The 19,639-nt window shown below is 40.1% G+C and overlaps 2 protein-coding genes and 1 long non-coding RNA gene across 4 annotated transcripts; all 3 read right to left on the bottom strand.

Annotated features, from left to right (window-relative positions):
- Positions 1-1,439: 1,439 nt before the first annotated feature.
- Positions 1,440-9,344, bottom strand: LOC137719788 (uncharacterized). Of its 2 annotated transcripts, XR_015964145.1 has the most exons (6): positions 9,085-9,344; positions 8,542-8,991; positions 8,335-8,453; positions 2,808-2,911; positions 2,234-2,309; positions 1,440-1,776 (listed from the first exon to the last, which is right to left on the bottom strand). It is a non-coding gene; the product is annotated as an uncharacterized LOC137719788 (long non-coding RNA). The 2 variants fall into 2 exon arrangements; XR_015964146.1 differs by lacking the exons at positions 8,335-8,453; positions 8,542-8,991; positions 9,085-9,344 and adding an exon at positions 3,243-3,329 and having other exon boundaries at positions 1,577-1,776.
- Positions 9,345-10,971: 1,627 nt separating this feature from the next.
- LOC137719786 (rhodanese-like domain-containing protein 4, chloroplastic) lies at positions 10,972-14,698 on the bottom strand. Its single transcript, XM_088696722.1, has 8 exons — positions 13,770-14,698; positions 13,053-13,155; positions 12,876-12,962; positions 12,388-12,462; positions 12,210-12,284; positions 11,831-11,911; positions 11,503-11,736; positions 10,972-11,369 (listed from the first exon to the last, which is right to left on the bottom strand). The coding sequence occupies exons 1-8, from the start codon at positions 14,390-14,392 to the stop codon at positions 11,322-11,324; spliced, it is 1,326 nt and encodes a 441-aa protein (XP_088552848.1). The 5' UTR covers positions 14,393-14,698; the 3' UTR covers positions 10,972-11,321.
- Positions 14,699-15,655: 957 nt separating this feature from the next.
- Positions 15,656-19,572, bottom strand: LOC148699118 (uncharacterized). Its single transcript, XM_088696726.1, has 8 exons — positions 19,265-19,572; positions 18,987-19,060; positions 18,450-18,530; positions 17,942-18,026; positions 17,576-17,673; positions 17,286-17,373; positions 16,431-16,779; positions 15,656-16,075 (listed from the first exon to the last, which is right to left on the bottom strand). The coding sequence occupies exons 1-8, from the start codon at positions 19,517-19,519 to the stop codon at positions 15,822-15,824; spliced, it is 1,284 nt and encodes a 427-aa protein (XP_088552852.1). The 5' UTR covers positions 19,520-19,572; the 3' UTR covers positions 15,656-15,821.
- Positions 19,573-19,639: the final 67 nt, after the last annotated feature.

Raw genomic sequence — 19,639 nt, 5'->3', positions numbered from 1 at the left:
AGAGAAAATAAATAAATAAGATGACATTGTCTAATAAGCTTTTATATTTCGGAATTTTTTTATTATTAGGGCAAACATATAATGATCCAGATTTAACGACTAAAAATCTCAGAATATAAAGTACCGTGAAGTATAATAGAATTTTTTAGATAAGATGTTGAATAACACAAGCTATCCTCTTTGCCCAAAAATCTACCCGCCAAAAACCCCGGAGTATAAGATACGTGTAGCATAATAGAATTTTCGAATAAGATGTTCAACCATACACAAGCTACCCAGAGTTGTCGAATGTCGATTCCAACCTTCCCATTTCAAAGTTATTTACCAAATGAATTCAAATTGTATAGCTCTAAGAACATGAAATAGGATTTCCGGTCTGCAGTACCAAAACATGCAAGCTCACTGCCAAACTAGGCTATAAAAACAGGCAGAATAATGTGGCGTAGAAAGAAATAAACCAGGGACAAATTCTGGAAAATGATTTTCTTTTGAGCCAGTCCATGAATCCAGCTGATTACTTACAGAGCAAGCAACAAATATGTGTTTGTAATTGACAGAAAATTAACAAGATCGGGATTGATCGATTGACAGATAAGTAACTAGAAGGTTATGAATTCACCCCTTCCTAAATATTCACATTTCAAGATCCGCAACCGGGATGGAAATCACCGAAAGAAAAAGAAGAGATGAAGACTCATAAAAATCATATGGCCAAAGATGTCATAGCACTTACAAATCCAAGTGCAAGAATGTGACGATTAGCAACACGGGATAAGAACGCGGCTGCGTGAACACTAACCTGGCACAGGAACTGCCCCTCCGGAACTTAAACAGATGACATTGTGAACTCACTGCCGCAATGGGATAGAGGGATATAAGGCAGGCAAGTTGAGTACACACTAAAACAGCATCAACCCTGGCATCAACTCTAAGCATCCATCGAGACAGTACAATAAAACATGAACGAATTTGCTAATCATCAATGTTCAATCGAAACTCTACCTTATCCCGCTAAGCCACACTTAACGCTGCGGACTTTGCAGATGCAGAACCGATCTCGCACATTATTAAAGTTTTCATCCCGACTTAATAACTTCAAACTAACTTAAGCACCCCTCAAACCGCTCAAGGTAGAGAAAACAAACAAGTGATTATCCAACAATCTCATACCTATATATGATCAATCGATTTGACGACAAAAAATAATGCAGGATTAATCGAAACAAACTTAAAAACAATGAGCTAAGATATACCAAATCAAATCATAACAAGTTTCCCATCAGGAGGGAAAAAAAAAAAAAAAAAAAGAACATAAGTCTAACAAATTCCAATCCTAAAACTTTGAAGATGGTGCAGACGTGTGTCAGTTAAGTAATGTGCTTGCATCTTTGCACCCAAGTTCGACTCTCCCTCCGCGTAATAATAGTTTAGAATATTGATTTATAAGAAAATAATAGCAAAAACTTTGCTATGGATAATTGGAGGATGTCTTCTCTTTCTAGACTTTGGATCGTCTTTATAGGTTAACTTAAATCACACTCAGAATCCCAAAACGATGAATGATCGAACCCGACAATTGCAATAATACGTCTATCATTGAAATCTGACATCGGAATCCAGAATCACAGGCAGTTGGTATACAGGTGATTACAGAAAATGCTGACTGTTTTTAAAATTGTTACTATCAGTGAGTATGGAGTCGGTTACTGTTGTCACACTCTCACCAGATCCTCCCCTTCCCTCCAATCCGACGAGCCAACTCAAAATCCTTCTTCACTGAGGATACAAAAATAAATGAAACAGGTTTGTTAACAATTATATTGTACAATAATGGTACAAACCATCAAAGACTAACTGACACTTGAAGTATAAGATGAAACAGTTAGCTGAAACGCAGAAAGAGTTGACATGTTTTAGGACAATCATAATTTCTTAACAGACGGTTAATCCAAGGACACAGAAAATGTAGTAATGCATCTAAGGACAACCCTTTTGAGTTCGTCGAAATCCTCTACCCACAATTTAAGTTCCTCTAGTACCAAAGATTTATTGGATTGGATATAATCTATATTTTTGAAAAGCAAACAGAATAATCTAAAAGATGCAATTTTTTTCATGGTTTAGGTGTTATCTTATCTCACTACAAGCATCTCAGTCACAGCTTGTAAATTTACATAGCATTAGGGAGAAATAACAATTAATTAAGCAGATATTGGATCTCAAGTTTACTTACTAAGAGTGACTCACTTTGCATGAATTGCACAGAGGTTGGAATCTTCAAACAACTGAATTACATACTCCTCTGCTGCCTGCAAAAGAACAAACTACCAATTTGTCTCAAATAATTCATAGTACCTACTTCAATTTACTGAAATTTAGAGGATTTCTATATTATGGTTAGATGGTGTGTGTGGTTTGGGATAATAAGACAGTTCCTGCATCCAAATCCAACCAGTTTGTTCAATAGGCTTTATTTGTTGAGTTGATTGGGTAATGAGGTAGAAGTTAGAACAGTAGTGGTGGTAATGGGAAAATCATCATGGATCTTGGTTTGGCACAGCAGTGCCATTGTTTAATCAAAGCATACACGAAGCATCCAATGCACTTCCACAGATGATGATGAGGATACCTATGGCATTGGCATCACTCATCCAAGTTTCCAACCGACATATTTGAACAGATGGATAAGCAAAGATTACACTCCAACTCTCTGAAATTGGAATGCACAAATTCACTAGTTTATCAAACAGATTGAAAATGACGTGGAGGAAGAAAATTAGCATTTGCATGGTTAATCTGTTACATACCACTAAATTCACTTGCCATATTTATCCACCTCTTGAATTGCTAGTAAAGCATCAGGCGTCCAACGCTTAGGCTCTCTAGACACAGAGTTGGTGATCTCTCTTACCTACAAGGAACAAAAAGATTGTCAACATTGTGTGATCAAACTTCAATAGCACAACTAGTGCAAAAAACCAAATAAATATTATCACCGTACGCAAATCAAGCAAAAACAAAGCATATTCTTTTTCAAAATTCAATGCTAGTCTAATTAACAAAAGCTTACTTAACCCTGAGATTGCAAAGATGTAAAGGTCAACTTGTTTATACAATACGAAATGAGTAAATCAACTCGACATCAATAAATTGGAAGTGCAATTTTGAGTTTCCATGCCACCAAAAAAAAAAAAATTCTTGATTGTGAGAACAGAAAATTCCAACACTAGCAATAACAATACCCAGCTTTTTGATTTCTGTTTGTTGACATCCTTCAGTGCGCGCCCACATGTTTCTGAGTGCACATGAATTTGTGGGTGCAACTCTGTTTTTGATTTCTTTCCTCTTCTGTTGTAATGACAGTTGGATGTTTTATATACATCTTACACACACACACATGCAATAAACTAAAGACACATGCAATAAACTAAAGCTGGCGTGCTTGCTGCCCATGCTGCAACACATCAGAGCACATGAGGTCTGCTGTCAAGGAATATTGCAGCCACGTGCATTATTCCTTCTGTCCAGGTTGTATCCCAATTGTGCAGTTGATGGAGCAGATTCCTTAACACGCCCCCGCAAGACGGTGGCACCATCGGAGACACCGATCTTGGAACGAAGGAGATGGAAACGTGGACGTGGCAAGGATTTGGTTAGAGCGTCTGCAAGCTGATCAGTAGTGGAGACATGAGAGACTTGAAGAAGACCACGAGTGACACGATCCCGTACAAACTGAAAATCAATATCGATATGCTTCATACGGGAATGGAGAACCGGATTAGCACAATAGAACATGGCTCCAATGTTATCACAAGAAACAGCCGGTGTTGTGGGGAGAGAAATGCCAAGTTCACGCAGTAAGGACTGAATCCATATGAGTTCAGCAGTGGTGGCAGCAATGGCCCGATATTCGGCTTCGGTAGAGGAGCGAGAGACAGACCGCTGCTTTCGGGAGCTCCAAGAGATGAGATTGCCACCAAGATAGACAACATAGCCAGTCGTAGATTTGCGATCATCACGATCACCAGCCCAGTCAGCATCGGAAAAGGCATAGAGACGATGAGAGGGGCGACGACAAAGATGAAGGCCAAAGGAAAGGGTACCCTTCAAGTAGCGGAGAAGACGCTTGAGTGCCTGCCAGTGAGTCTCGGAAGGAGAATGCATGAATTGAGAGAGCTTATTGACTGTGAAGGAGATGTCAGGGCGTGTAAGGATGAGGTATTGAAGTCCACCAACAAGACGACGGTAGGGAGTGGGATCCGTTGGGGAGGAGCCATCATGGAGCATGAGTGAGTGAGTGGTGGAGAGAGGCGTACTGACAGCCTTTGCACCATCCATCTTGGCATTGACAAGAAGATCATGAATGTACTTGTGCTGAGAGAGAAATAGGCCAGTGGCTGTGGGAAGGACTTCAACACCAAGAAAGTAATGTAAGGAGCCCAGGTCTTTGACGGAGAACCGAGTTGCCAACAGGTGAATGAACTTTGCTATAAGTGAGGAATCGTTTCCTGTAATAAGAAGATCATCAACATAAACCAAAAAATAAATTACAGCAGTCCCTTTTTTCAAGAGAAAGAGTGAGGCATCAGAGATGGCATTGACAAAGCCATGGGAGAGCAGAAATGAGTGTAATTCCTTGTACCATGCCCGGGGAGCCTGTTTGAGGCCATAGAGGGCTTTCCTCAATTTACACACATGAGATGGATGATTAGAGTCAACAAAACCAGGTGGTTGGACCATATAGACATTTTCACGGAGTGTGCCATGAAGGAAAGCATTGTTGACGTCCAACTGACGAATTGGCCACTCATGAGTCACGGCAAGATGCAAAACAATGCGTATGGTAGTAGGTTTGATCACCGGACTGAAAGTATCTGAAAAATCAACACCAGGACGTTGGTGAAAACCCTTGGCAACTAAGCGTGCCTTGTACCTGTCAATAGTGCCATCAGGATGCCGTTTGATACGAAACACCCACTTACAACCAATAAGATTTTGAGAGGGAAGGGAAGGAACGAGCTCCCATGTACCATTGCGAATTAACGCATTGAACTCATTGGACATTGCTTGTCGCCAAAGGGGATCCTTGACAGCCTGAGAGACACATGTCGGTTCAACTGAGGAGAGAATGGGATGTTTAGTAGCAGTCATAGCATACCGAGGATTGGGTTTGTGGATACCGGCTTTGGCACGGGTGATCATGGAATGATCGGGGAGCACAGGAGGTACGGGGGGGTTGGGGGAGGTTGGGTTAGAGGATGGAAAGGTGACAACAGTCCTATGAGGGTTTCTAGTGTATGTACGAACGGAGTTGTTGGGAGGAGGTGGCTGGACGTGATCAGTTTGGGTTGGAGAATGTGGTGGGGTGAATATAGGTGCGGTAGAGGTAGGGACCAATGCTTGGCGATTGGGTGACGGTAAGAGAGAAGGGATAGCAGCAGCAATAGGGATCGGGGCAGCGGATGGTGACGGTTCTGAGACAGGGGCAGATTCTGATGATGATGATGATGTGACGTGTGGTGGCAGCGAAGAAGAAACAACCGACTCAACAGGCCTGGTGGGTAAGTGGACAGGAACATGAGTAACTGGAGAAAGAGAAGAGACCCAAGTGTGAGAGTTATCAACCGTGACATGGGGAGTGGAGGAAGGGAGGTTAGCAAGAGGAAAAGTGGACTCATCGAATTGAACATGCCGAGAGATAAAAAGTTTGTGGGAGGAAAGATCAAGACACTGAAACGCACTTTGATTAGATGAGTAACCAAGGAAGAGACATGGGCGGGAACGAGGGAGTAATTTATTGGAATTGTAAGGACGTAACCAAGGAAAACACAAGCACCCAAATGTACGAAGACGGGAGTAGTTGGGTTGTTCATCAAATAGTTGAGTGAATGGGGAGAGATTATTAAGAATCGGAGTGGGCATACGGTTGATAAGATAGGTAGCTGTTTTAAAGGCATAAGACCAATAGGTGAGAGGTAAAGAAGCTTGATGAAGAAGTGTGAGACCAGTTTCAACAATATGACGATGTCGTCGTTCGGCGACTCCATTGTGTTGAGGAGTGTGAGGTGGTGTAAGAAGATGGGTGATGCCATTGGATGAGAGAAAATGTTGGAGTTTGATAAATTCGCCCACACCATCAGTGTATAATCTAGTGATTTTTCTTTTGAAGTAATTTTCAACAAGGGCTTTGAAGGTGACAAAGGTGGAAAACACATCAGATTTCTTTTTGAGAGGGTAGAGCCATATATATTTTGTAAAATGATCAACAAAGATAACATAGTAAGAAAAACCATCAATTGAAGAGTATGGAGCAGGGCCCCAAACATCACTATAAATGAGGTCTAATGCACCATGACTGGTGAGAGACGAAGTTCCAAACGGGAGACGATGGCTTTTATTACATAGACATGAATGACAAACAGACTTGAACAACTTGGAAGACACATTAATGGAAGACATACGAAGGACTTGTTGGAGAGTTTGATGGCTGGGGTGACCAAGACGACGATGCCAGAGGTTGGGAGAGACCACCACACCCACCATAGCTTGTGGTTGATGAAATGATTTAGGAGACCACTCGTACACATCATCCTTATTCGGGCCTCGAAGAAGAACCGCCCCCGTGTTCAGATCCTTGACATGAAAGAAATCAGGAAAAAGTTCAATAGAGGTATTATTTTGTTTATTAAATTTAGAGATAGAAATAATGTATTTTTTTCATAGAAGGAACACATAGAACGTTTGATAAGCTGAAAGATTGGGAAGATGAGGAGGGTAAAGTGGTTGAACCGACATGTGTGATACCCAAACCTGAACCATTACCAATAATTATTTCATCAGGACCATCATATATGGCTGCACCAGAGAGAGTGTTGACATTGGAGGTAACATGGTGAGAGGCACCAGAATCAAGCAACCATGTTGGAGAAGAGGTGGATCGGCCATGGGTGGTAGGATTGGCCACGAGCGGACTGGAAGGTCCAGATTGGAGTTGAGGGCAGCGTTTGGCACTATGACCTTGAGTGCCACACCATTGACAGAAACCACGATAACCTGTGTTGTTCATGTTGGTAGAGCGGCGACCATTGTCGGTGAAGGATTGTTGGATGGGCTTGTAGGAACCACGAGAATTGGTGGCAATGGAAGATGTGTGGGGGTGCTCAAAGGAACTACGAGAAGGATTGCGAGAGAGAAAGGACCCACGGTTGGAGTTGGAGTTGTGAGAGCGGAAACCACGATTTGAGGTGTGGAAGCGAGATGTCTGAGTGACATTGGCAGTGATCACTGGGGGTACAACAATGGTATCATCACGCTTGAGAGCAGCTTCATGTTCAACCAGTTTGTCATGCAGGTTTTCAAAAGAGATTGAGGTGTCGCGGGAGCGAACTACCGCAGCAATTTCCTTGAAGTCCGAGCCAACACCATTAAGAATGTAGAGGAGGAGATCATCATCAGAGAGGGGGACATCAATAATGGCAAGCTCGTCTGCAATAATGCGGACTTCTTGTAGATACTCAGAGACAGGCTTGTTCTCAAGACGCAGGAGAGTAAGGCGTTCTTTGAGACCAAGAACGCGGGCACGGGCTTTGCTAGCAAAGAGATGAAGAAGCTTGTCCCAAGCCTCCTTGGATGTCTTGGCAGAGGCAATAAGGGAGATGACCTGCGGGGAGACGGAAGCAAGAATCGCATGAAAGAGGAGTTGATCTTGCCGAATCCAAAAGGTGCGAAGCACGGTTTGAGTGGTTGATGGGCAGAGATGAGAACCATCCACATAACCCATGAGATCGTAGCCGTAAAGAAGGGCGTTGAACTGAGCACGCCAGGATGGGTAATTGGTGGGTGTGAGTTTCACAGGTAATTAGGCTGTAGCGTTTATGGTGATCAAGGTGGGAGTAGTGGAGTTGAGGTCTGGTAGAGGGTTGGTTGTAGCGGCGTCAGTGGCCATGGATGAAGACAGGAAAGAGAGGGATCAGAAAAAAAATTGCTCGTTGGAGTTTTTGGGCTCGTGATACCATATACAAAAGATATATTTTCTTTCCTCTTCTGTTGTAATGACAGTTAGATGTTTTATATACATCTTACACACACACACATGCAATAAACTAAAGACACATGCAATAAACTAAAGCTGGCGTGCTTGCTGCCCATGCTGCAACACATCAGAGCACATGAGGTCTGCTGTGCAACACATCAGAGCACATGAGGTCTGCTGTCAAGGAATATTGCAGCCACGTGCATTATTCCTTCTGTCCAGGTTGTATCCCAATTGTGCAGTTGATGGAGCAGATTCCTTAACAATCCGTTTGTATAACAAACAGGGAGATAAGAACTCACAGTCCTGATGAATGGAGCAGCTGGGATAATCATCTTAACTGTCTTCTGGAGGCCACGAATCTCCCGAAGAGCAACTGTTCCAGGCCTGTAACGCCGCTTCTTCCGCTACGTTCCTGGACCTATAGGCATAACAACTATAATCATTCAAAATCATCTTACTTCCACCATCATCATCACCACCACCACCAATGAAGAAAACTTATTTACCTGTCGGATTCGCCTCGGGCCTCCTCGTTCCTCCAGAAGAAGATTCCTTCAGTTTATTGAAACAAAAAAAGGTAAAAAAAACACATTAGGATTTAGGAATGTCAGATTTGAAGATATGAATTTTCTTCACCAGATTGCAGATGAGTGACAAGTTTAATGGTTTCCTACAATTTCCAAGAAATTGAACAACGCAACAAAATAACGACAAGGTTAAAGCTCCGTTTGGCTAATAAGAAAATTACGCAAAAAAAAAAAAAAAAAAAAAAAAAAAAAAAAAACTAATAACTTTCCAAATAAAATTTCCCCCAATTCCCCTCCTCACGTTCCCGCATTTTCTCGGGAACCAAACACAGGACAAGCAAAATCCGAAACTAATGAGAAATTGAAGTGCGATAAAGAGAGAGAGTACCGGTTGATTTCCAGGTGAGGCCGTCGAGCTTCCTCCTGCAGCTGAAGACAGAGAAAATTAGGGTTTTTTAAGACGCAAAAATCACAATCCTCAGAAAAATACACATACATCCATTTTTAGAGAGAGAGAGATACCAGCTTGCGCTGGAGTAGATTTCTTCACTTTTCTTCCGGCGGTGTGTTTGATTCTCGCCATTGAAGTTCGAGAGAGAAGGAGGAGGAGGAGCTTCTTCGCTGCTGTGGGAAGCGACGTCGTTTGGTTTTGCTGGTTGTTTCAAACTGTTACAGATTCGGTGAGCCGTCGTGGGTCTCCGACCACTAATTTCAGTTACTTAAATTTAAAGTGAAAAACTCCCGCTCAACACTCTGTCGTTTCGTAGCCGGTGAGAAATAAAACGGCGCCGGACAAACTATTTGGGGAGCACTAATTTAAGAGGAAAAATATATTTTGCCAACTCGGCAAAATCGTCTCCAACGGGTAACATTTATGGCGCATTTATGTAACGGTAATGAAAATAGGAGGAATTGAATTGAGGAGGAGTTAGAATGAGGAGAAGTCAGAATCGGGTTCATGTTGAAGCTGTTTACTTAAATATTCTGGAATTGGAATAGAATTCCATAAAAGTGTTTACTAATTTAGCAGAATTGGAATATAAGCTGATTACTAAAATGTCCTTGTCCCAAATCAAATATTTTATATACTTTGATGGGTTTATAAAGAATAGTCTTGGAAATAAAAAAAGTAAGTGAGGGCATAAAGGGAACAAAAGTGTCATTCCGATTGCCCAAACAAGCAGGAATTGGATTACCACCTATATCTAGGGAATCCAATTCCACCAATATAAGGAATTGAATTCCAAAATTTGTGTGGGCCCCACTGCTTTTTTGATTCCTCTGTGTTTAGTAAACATTGGAGTACTCCGTAATTGGAATTCAATTCCACATTTTCATTCCGATTACGGATACGTAAACATGTCCTTAGAGGTTGTAAGAAACGACATGAAATGAAATAAGCACGTTAATCAATACTTAAATAATAATTCAAGCATCAACATCCACATCATTTAGTTTAAAAATTTGATCTTCCTCTTCACCCAAAAAATATATATATATATATATATATTCGTCTCCCTAGCATTACTGTTTTTCGAATGCGACAACGACAAGTTTTTTTAAGGTTGACATAGAACGGATCGACTTTTATGGTTTGTTTACGTAACCATAATTAAAAGAGGAGTGGTAAGCTTATATCGGTATAAATTTTTGAGTCATGGGGTTATTAATTTATTAATGTTGTAACACGTACATTTATTAATTAAATATTATATTAGAAGTCTAATGAGTGTGTAGTTTATCCATCCATATTATAACATGTGAATTAGTAAAATTATGTTGACGGTTGTTCAAAATCTTTTAGTCTCACGCAAGACTTATCTGAATTTACAGTCTGAATTGCTAACATTTGATTAACATTAACTGATTTCTTTTTGCAAAGTACCAAGGACTTGTTTGGTGACAATTATTTAATTGAAATGGACAATTCACTAGATTCATTTTGTATTGATTGAAGTGGCGGATCCAGGAAATAATATTATGAGATTCAATAAGAATAGCGTGTGTAGGGCGCAAATTTTTTTTTTTTACTAGAAATAGTATGCATATCGCCATTTCATCTAGTTTTGGTAGGCTTAAAGTCATTTGGAAAGGCATATTGCACACCTGTTAATGTATGCAAGGGGCAGCACTTAAGGTATCCATGGACATTCACCGAGTCTTGGTAGGCCTGAAGTTAGTTGGAGGGCATGTATGAAACCAACTCTAATCTTCAAAAGGGCAACACCGAAGGTATCCATGAACATTTACCGAAGTTCGGAGGGTCAGCACCTGAGGTATTAATAGACGTTCATCGAAGTTCGAGAGGTCAGCTAACGCCCCATTGCCCCTCAATGCAACCGCCACTAATTGACTGAAAGAATAACTCCGAAATATTGTATTAGTTGAAGGTAAAAGTAAATTAGGCAGTAAGTAAACGCATCCCTTCCAATAAAGATTGAAAATAATAAGCTTAGTTCATGACTATTCCATCTTCTAATCAAACACACATATACACTCCAAAAGCCCTAGAGAGAGAATTTATATAGTAAGTCCAAAGAAAACTAATTTTAGGATTTGAATTTAAGCAGTAAAAAGTAAAAAACAAGAGGGCAACTTATGGAAAACTATTTTATCCAACTCATGACACTGAATCATCTTCATATAAAATGTAGCCTCCAAAACTTCTTGTATCACACTAACAGGAGCATAGCTAAGAGTATGGCTCTGAAGAATCCTTGATTGCTTGCTGTCGAAGGAATGAGCTTTAAGATACGTCTCTAGGGCTGCGATGGTCTGGGGGATGCCGGAGGCTTGAAATCCGGATACTGCAACCATTAAAAAGCATGAAAGAAAGCAAGATTTGGTAAGTTCTTGCACAAACTAATTAATCGTGAGGGTGATGATATATATACATTGTACACACACAAAATTCGAGCAGAAAGTAAAGTGAGGATTTACATAAGGGAATGGGGAAAGTGGTTTCGAAATCCCGGGAAGTGATTCTGCTTTAACTTCTGGTTTTGGTACTGAATTTGGTTCCTGTGTGGCTTCTGCAGCTGCTTCTACTTTTGGTTCGACCACAGCTTCTGCTTTCTGTACGGTATCACTAGCAGCAGTAGACTCTGGAGTTGGTTCTGCAGGTGCAGGAAGAACCTTGCTAACAGTTACTGGCAGAAAAGCTGTCCCGATTTGCTGAAATTCAAGGCGGTCGAGGTTAAAATAACTAGTCTGATGTAGCGATGTGGGAATCCGTTCAAAATGCTTTAACACATTTGTAGTCTTATACCTTTATGTCATCGACGAGGTCCTTTGGGGCAACCTTCGTGGTCAAGAACTTATCAACTTCTTGTAGAGTTTCTTTTCGATCCTGTCATAAAAAGTTACTTAGGTTACGTGAATGAAGTTAAATGCTAATCCATGGGTTGAGAATGGAGCAAGTTTTCAAGGCCGCGAAGATTAAGAATGTTTATGATGAGTAGACCTCCATATTTATGACGAGTTAGACATGTTTCACAGGAATAACGAAGAGGGAAAATGCCATAATATAACCGTATGCTATTAACTTTTGGCCACTGCGCATTATTTAAGGGACGAACGATATTAACCCTGATAAACATTCCATCAAAATAACTACTTTGAAGTATAAAAAAGAATGTGAGACACACCTCGGCAAAAAGGAGTTTCGTGCTCACAAACTGAACTAGTGCAACCGAGCCTAAAAACTGGAGGATTGTTTCTACCTGAAAATATAGAGTGCAACAGTCAGTTCGAAAGATCTACAAGAAGGATACATGTTACACCAAAAGGAAAACAAAAGATAGATCACAATGCAACGGACTTTACCTCAGTATAAGCCAAGAAACCCAATCCGGTTGCTGCAGCAACCCCAAGGGAAATAGACAAGGCACCCGATCCCTCCTGTACATAAGTACCACATAGCTCTTTAAGAACCGTCCTAAAATCAAAAATCTTCGAAGAGAATCATAAACGAGAGAATCAATCACCGAAAACTGATAATTAACAGATTTCCACCGTAGTACACACCAACAGCTTTCTTATCCCATCTTGAAGAATTATGAATTATGGTAGCGAGATGTACTAAACTTTTGGTCTATGACTTCCACCCATGTTCACTAACCTTGCCATTCATCCATCTAACATTTCTACTAAACTTTGTAGACTATCCAACGTCTTATATTTGTGTTCAATACATAAACAGCAATATAACATCCCTCTTGAAATGTACGAACCAAATAGCACTCTATCGTTCAACAAGAAAATAGTTTTTCACATGTGAATAATAATCAACAAATGAAAGTGAAGAAAATTACTCCAACTGCACCACTAAGAGCATCTGCTAAATTTCCAAAATCAAGACTCGGTGCTTTCGGTGGTGGTGTCCAAGGAAGACCGCTGTTCTGCAAAATGATAATCCACGTCAAGTATTAAAGCTCGGCAAGACTTTTATGGAAACAAAGACTAGCCGTGGAAGGAGAAATGGGACTAACCACCCATCCTCGTGGTCCTTCCGCACCATCTTTAATAGCATAAGCAGCTTTGAACCCATTTACAGCGACTAATTCTGCAACCAGCTCAGAGTTCCCATCAAATCTGGCTTCCATCAGAAAGTTTGCAGGATTAGCTTCACATGTTGGCTTTTGGAATAACACAAATCCAGTCCCATATTACCAGGTTTGTCACAAAATCACAAGCATTGTGGAAAATGAATGTCAAGGACAGGACTTTAAATGGGAATCCACTTTACAGTAAACTATAAATGGAAATTGCAACAAGCTTATTTTCCTGTCTCATTTATCTTCTATATGAAGGTACTCAATTAAGCTTGCTTCCGCCCCTTTCACAGCACCGATTACAAGCATTGTCTTCTATATTTTTGAACTAACATATCACAATTTGTATGAAATTATATGAAAACCAACGTCTTTGAAGTATTAACTGAGTTCTATCGTGTGGATTATCTACTCCATTGTTTCTTCTCCAAACTAAATGGTAATGTGAATTGAAATTTTCTTTCGCCGTGGAAATAGTGATCCCTACATAAACCAATTGCACAATGTACACACTCTAACGTGATCTCAATTCTACGCACTTGATAGCAGCTCGTGATTATCAACAACTGCTTCGAAATAAGCTCAGAAAGTGACGACTCATTATTCATAAAACAATGAGGAAATGAAAACTAAAGAATTGGGTTAACAATTTACTTATCTAGGATGAACAATGTGGTATTTTCTGGCTCCTTGAACTTCAAAGAAAGCTTCTTCAAGAACCCCGGCTTATCTTCACGTTTGTAAACAATGGACACCGCCTTCTTCCCCAAACCCTTGACATCCGGAGTACCAACCTGCCTAAACTCCGCGGGAGGTCTTATATCAAGCAACTGAGCATTGGCATCCTCACCCAATTTTGCATAAGCACTTCTTGCAGAGTCAACACCAAACGGCTTAGGAGGCTTCAGAACCTGAGACAGAACCAATGGAACCGCCAAAACCGCAAAACCACCGGCTATAACTGCAGGATTATCTGTCACAAAACTGATAACATTGTCAAGAATCCCACCACCTACTTCCAAGTCTCCACCTCCACCACTCACAGACTGCCCCAATGCTTCCTCATATGTCAAAGCCTTGGCAAACCCGGCATTGAAAACCGAAGATAAGAGCAGCAAACCGCCATGGAAACTCCGTGATGAAGACTCTTGTGAAGCTCTCAAACTTGTGGGATTTGAGAATTTGGGAACGGAAATGGAGGGCAGTGATGGGATTTTTTTTCTGTCACCAAGAAGTGATCTTATGGGGGTCAAGCTTGCTGCATGGAGGGCCTCCATGGCATAATTCCAGAGGGGGATTCTAGTGAGAGAAACAGAGAAAAAGACTTTTTTGGGGCTCTCAGAATATTGATGGAAAAACCTGAGCCACAATGAGAGGATTGAAGTTTTTTGTGCAGGATTTTTTTGTTTCTTCCAAGGATGCTGCAGGGCTTTACAAGCCTTAGCTTCAGGGGTTGCAATTTGGCCGGTGCCTTTTGGGTGCAGGGTGGCGCCGACGTGTCATGCAGGATGAGAGGTTGCCCATTGAGGGATTGACACGTGGCGAGTATGGATTGCGAGGTTGTTGATCTCTTTATGTTGTTTGATTGCTGGGATGATGACTTGGGGTTGCAATGAATGTGTGGCTGAGAAAAGAGTCGGTAGAAGTACTGAGAAACTTTGCGGGTGCAGTACAGACTACAGTACATGGTGGCCGTTGGAGGATTCCGAACAACTTTCATACAACTTAGACGGAACTGTAGTGGCATTGAAAAAATTGAAGTATTTATTGATTTGCCCTTCAAATTTGTATACAGCTGCCAATTTTTCTCTTGAACTGTGATTTTAGCCGATTACCTATAACCTTTTATAATTGACTAATTTCTCCCATTGAACTTTATCTTTAACCGACAATCCCGTAAATTTTTATAAATAGCTAATTTCTCCCACAACGTTAAGTTTTAAAAATTTCATCTAATTTTCATTCATTTAATCCATCTAATTTTCCATTCTTTTTGCCCCATACACTTGTTATGTGTTGCTTGTTCGACCAAAATGGATGGAAAATTAGATGAAATTTTTTAAAATCTAGCATTAGGAGGAGAATTGCCTATTTATAAAAGTTTAGAGAGATAATCGGCTAAAATTAAAGTTCAAGAGAAAAATCCGCTAATTATAAAAGTTTAGGAAGATGGTTAAAATTAAAGTTCACCTCTATACAAGTTTGGAGAGCAAATCAACAAATAAACCAAAATTAAAACACATGACAAGTTTGGCAATCGGTTTTAACTTCCAACACTTTAAATTAAAAGTGAAAATCACTATCCTTTTGATCTATAAACTTAAATCATCCAACCAACCAACCAATGGCGCCAAAAAAGAAAGGAAAAAACCAAGCTCGATCTATTAGATGTAGCTTCTAAAATATTCGGGCGGTTCGGTTTGGTTCATGGAATGAACATTTTTTATTTTTCTTTCAAATATCGCCACCGCGTTCCCTCCCCGTCCCGTCATATATATATCAAAAAAAGTTCCCATGACCTTCGAAGAACGAAACATAAATGATAGATCGAATTCTTGAAATGTGTTATATTTCTTGAGATGTAGGACCCGTTATAGACGAATTCTTCAAATTATTGTCACCCCTAACAAAAACTTTGTTAGAATGAGCACATGCTCAAATTGAAAAAAAAATTGGTTGCAGGTAGAAGATCAAATGAGGACTGGTTTACAGAAGATCGAAAAAGAAATCCAGACCTTGCCCAATTTCCCATATCGAGATGCCGCATCCCCAGTAGCGACCTACCTCTAGCCGCACGGAAATTGACATCGGTGACGGATAGAACACGGCGTGGTAGTTATTTTCATCGTCGGAGTAATAGAACAAATGTTCTGCACTGTTCTTTTCCCATTGCAACTGGGGCTTGTGCTTCTCCAACAAGGACAGGTAATCCCTTCCAGTGATAGCACCACCACCCGGACCTGCATTTTCGATAACATTAAAGCACTCTCCCTAAGTTGAGGAACTGCTAGAGAATTCATTCACGTTCAAGATATAAAAAAAAACTCCAAGAGATGTCCTCGTAAATGAATTAACAAGGATTTGGAAAGTCGGAGACAATAACAGACAGATACTTGATAAACTACTCAAATGTACAATGTTAAGCTGATCGATCCAGACCGCGTAAAGTTGTCATACAAGAATTGGTAAGTTTATTTATTTACCTAAGTTCACTCCCCATGGGTTATAACGAACAAGAAATCATAAATCAGATAGAGATTTTCCAATGGCAATCAACAGCGAAAATTGTACAAATAGGAAGAACCAGAAAAATACCTCCTTTGAGGAGGAAATCATTGCCGTAGAAATTGATGCCAAGAAATATTCTGTGAGCTCGAGCACAATCTTCATCGGTACCAAGGAGCAGCCACAGGGTGGAATGAATCCACTTCAAAGGTGCATTGGGACCTGGATTATGGGGCCCAGAGAAATCATACGTCATAAGTGAGAACCCATCCACAGCATCATCCAAGCTCCGAAGATCTTTTGGTCCAAAATCATGCGGTTGGAGCTTCTCTGATTGTGGTGGACCTATAACATAGACTAATTGCAACCGTTGCTTATCATTCTTCTCTAAGCTCACACCATGTAGTGCATCTCCAAGCTCTTTAATAAACTGCAATGCCTGCACGGGCAGAACAACAAAGATCCAGAGATGTTATATAATTTGAGGAGAAGTATGGTATCACTTTCTAGAAAACAGCACCATTGAATGGCCACAAACTAAGTTCAATAGGAAACATCTACACCTCCGAACAATAATGACTTTCAGCAAACTTGGATTTAGGTATGAAGAAGGCAAGTGCTTGCTGTATTTGGTAACAAAGTGACTCCGATTCAAAGATTTCATAAGCAAGCTAATACAATTTTGTATATCCTTCTTCTTTGTATTGAGGCAAATATAATAAACAGTTGCTTCTCAAAATAGCAAATGACGTTCGAATTTGGAATATTGCAGTTACAGTTGTTCGAAGTCCTGACACTTCAAAATAGGTGAAAATTATATACTTAACTTGTGAAAGGTAGAAAAGTATTTTGAACAGACAACAAACAGAAGTTTTCCCAAATTCCGCATGAGAGTTAGTATTGTCATAATTTGCCTAGCTGGATCATGCAAAATTAGTACATTACCATATTCCGCATGCTTGGATCATGCAAAATTCTGAACGCTGCCCACCTTGACCAAGATTCCAGCACAATACCATCATATCCCATCTCCCTGATCAAAGAAAAAGCACCCCCCACAAAATTAGTACTTTATCTGCATTAGATTTATAATGACCAAAGTTTTCGTACAGAATGCATAAATCATTAAATAGTAAACAAGTCCAACAAGATCAGAAACCAAATGGGTAGATACATAATATCTTATTAGAACAAACAGACAAACAAACAAAAAGTAGTCAAGATCGGAGGCCTACTTGCACTCGTTCACTATAAGATTAATAGCTTTACTCCTCTGCTTCTTCTTTGTAAGCAGCTCTGCTGGAAATGCTTCCAGAACGACTCTAGGCAATACCTACATTATAGAGGTGTGCTACAGGTGAGACTACTATCAATCCAGATCAAAAGCGTGCCTCAACTGCATATAAAAGCACAGGAAATTTATCTACAACTTATCAAAAAGAATTTAAATTGTTTCTAAGTTGACAAAGTGTTGAAAAGACCTCTCATATTTTATTCCATGACTTCCCAGATTCGATTGTAAATATTTGATGTCACAGCTGTTCAATATTAATCAAATGCGAAAAGTAGTGAGAAGGGGATTAAAGAGTTCTTCTTCATACCCTAGCATCGCCTGCCATCCTAATCTCTGAGATCCATCCCGTATCAGCATTATGCCTACCTTCCAGAATTAAGCTATTGCCTTGGCTGTTGACAAAATGAGTGAAATACTGAAAACTTATCCACAAATAAAATAGCAGCATAATTCTTAATTATCACTTAATTTTCATAAATCTACATCTTACTTAATCTTAATAAATATTCCTACTACTTCTTGAGGTTGAAGGTCATAAATGAGAGCATCAATTACCATCCCCCCAACCCCCCACAACAAAAAAGTAATCATAACGGTAAGTTTGATTCGGCTCCAAATTTATTTAGCAGACAGTTATAATCTAGAGTTTTGAAAAAAGACACCTCAATGGTCACGTCTATAAGCAAATAACTAAGCAGAGTTTTGACAGTTACCATCTGCTTATTTGGGCAGTGATAACTCTTTAAAAACATGGTGCAAAACAGAACCCCAACTACTCATATCACTTTGTCCAACAACGAAAACAGGAAGCATACCTCTTTAAGTCATACCAAATTGGAGATAAATGAGTAAACTTGGAGTTGAACCTTTTTGCCATATCATAGCCCTTGGAATTCCTGTATAATTTGAAATATGAGGAGTTCACAAAAATTTCAAGCTAAGTAATGCAAATACGTCTAAATACGATTATATGAGCAACCAAGCTAAATAAATTACTAACCAAATACTTGGTTATTATACAACACCAAACTTTAAAACGAAAAACATTACATAATCATATTAGATCCACCAAGCTATGTTAAACCAAAAGACCAGCACTTTGTACCGAAGACTGACTAATGGACCGGTTCAGACTCCACTACATTCTTTACTATAATTCCGTTGCTATAATTCCGTTGCCAAATGAATCCCCCAAATTTTACATGTACTTCGATGCCAAGTCCTTTTTTTCTCATATTCGAAACATTAACTATAATTCTCGTTGTATTTCGTTCAAATCCAGACAGTGTATTAGAAACTAATACAATCCCATAGTTTATTTATATCCAAACAGATCGTAAGACATGACATACCATGGAGTAATGTAGGCCAATACAGGATATTCAAAGTGCCTCCTACTCGTATTTTCGGAAACCTTTCCATTTTCCTGAATTTTTTCAAAACACATCATCAATAAAAACACAGTAAGATCATAAAATTGGTATAAAACACTAAATTTTCTTATCATTTCGTGCATTTCGCTATAACTTCAATTTGTCTTAATTTCCCCGCATTTTCCCGGCAACCAAACAGGCCAAATGCAGAACACAATAAATAATCTGGTTAAAGAATCAGTATGGAGGGTACTTGCAGTGAGGATCTCTTGGAAATTCACATCACGCTTCACGATTCCTCGCTCGTGGACGGGGTAGGAATCCGCCAGGTTCGCCGTCGGAGCATATTTGATGCGGTACGCGAGCACGCCGGTCGCTACAGCGACGCAGAAGAAGAGAAATGCGGTGATTGTGTGCTTCCGGATTGCGCTGCAGAACTGGTCCGGCGGTTCGACTCGATCGTAGCCGCGTTTCGCACTCGGGGCGACTCGGCGCTCTCTTTTCTTGGCCATTTTTATGTCGAAAGGCGGGGAATGTTTAACGGACTTTTACAGACAAACGAGAAAGATTGACGTTAAATGACATGTCGTTGTTCATGCGGTCGTGTAGGTTCAAGAAAACGTCATGTCGTT

The sequence above is a fragment of the Pyrus communis genome, chromosome 1, assembly GCF_041283825.1.
Source record: "Pyrus communis isolate YQ-2024b chromosome 1, ASM4128382v1, whole genome shotgun sequence".
Lineage (NCBI taxonomy): Eukaryota > Viridiplantae > Streptophyta > Magnoliopsida > Rosales > Rosaceae > Pyrus > Pyrus communis.
The sequence above is the reverse complement of the archived record's forward strand: the minus strand, read 5'-3'. Positions and strand labels throughout refer to the sequence as shown.

Coding starts and splice junctions, on each gene's coding strand:
- LOC137719786 (XM_088696722.1), bottom strand. CDS start 14,392: ATGGAGGCCCTCCATGCAGCAAGCTTGACCCCCATAAGATCACTTCTT. Junction 12,463..12,875: donor CTCTTAGTGGTGCAGTTGGA/GTAATTTTCTTC, acceptor ACTTATGTACAG/GAGGGATCGGGTGCCTTGTC. Junction 12,285..12,387: donor GTTTCTTGGCTTATACTGAG/GTAAAGTCCGTT, acceptor CTATATTTTCAG/GTAGAAACAATCCTCCAGTT.
- LOC148699118 (XM_088696726.1), bottom strand. CDS start 19,519: ATGGCCAAGAAAAGAGAGCGCCGAGTCGCCCCGAGTGCGAAACGCGGC. Junction 17,674..17,941: donor GGATGGCAGGCGATGCTAGG/GTATGAAGAAGA, acceptor TCTATAATGTAG/GTATTGCCTAGAGTCGTTCT. Junction 17,374..17,575: donor CTTATAGTGAACGAGTGCAA/GTAGGCCTCCGA, acceptor TTCTTTGATCAG/GGAGATGGGATATGATGGTA.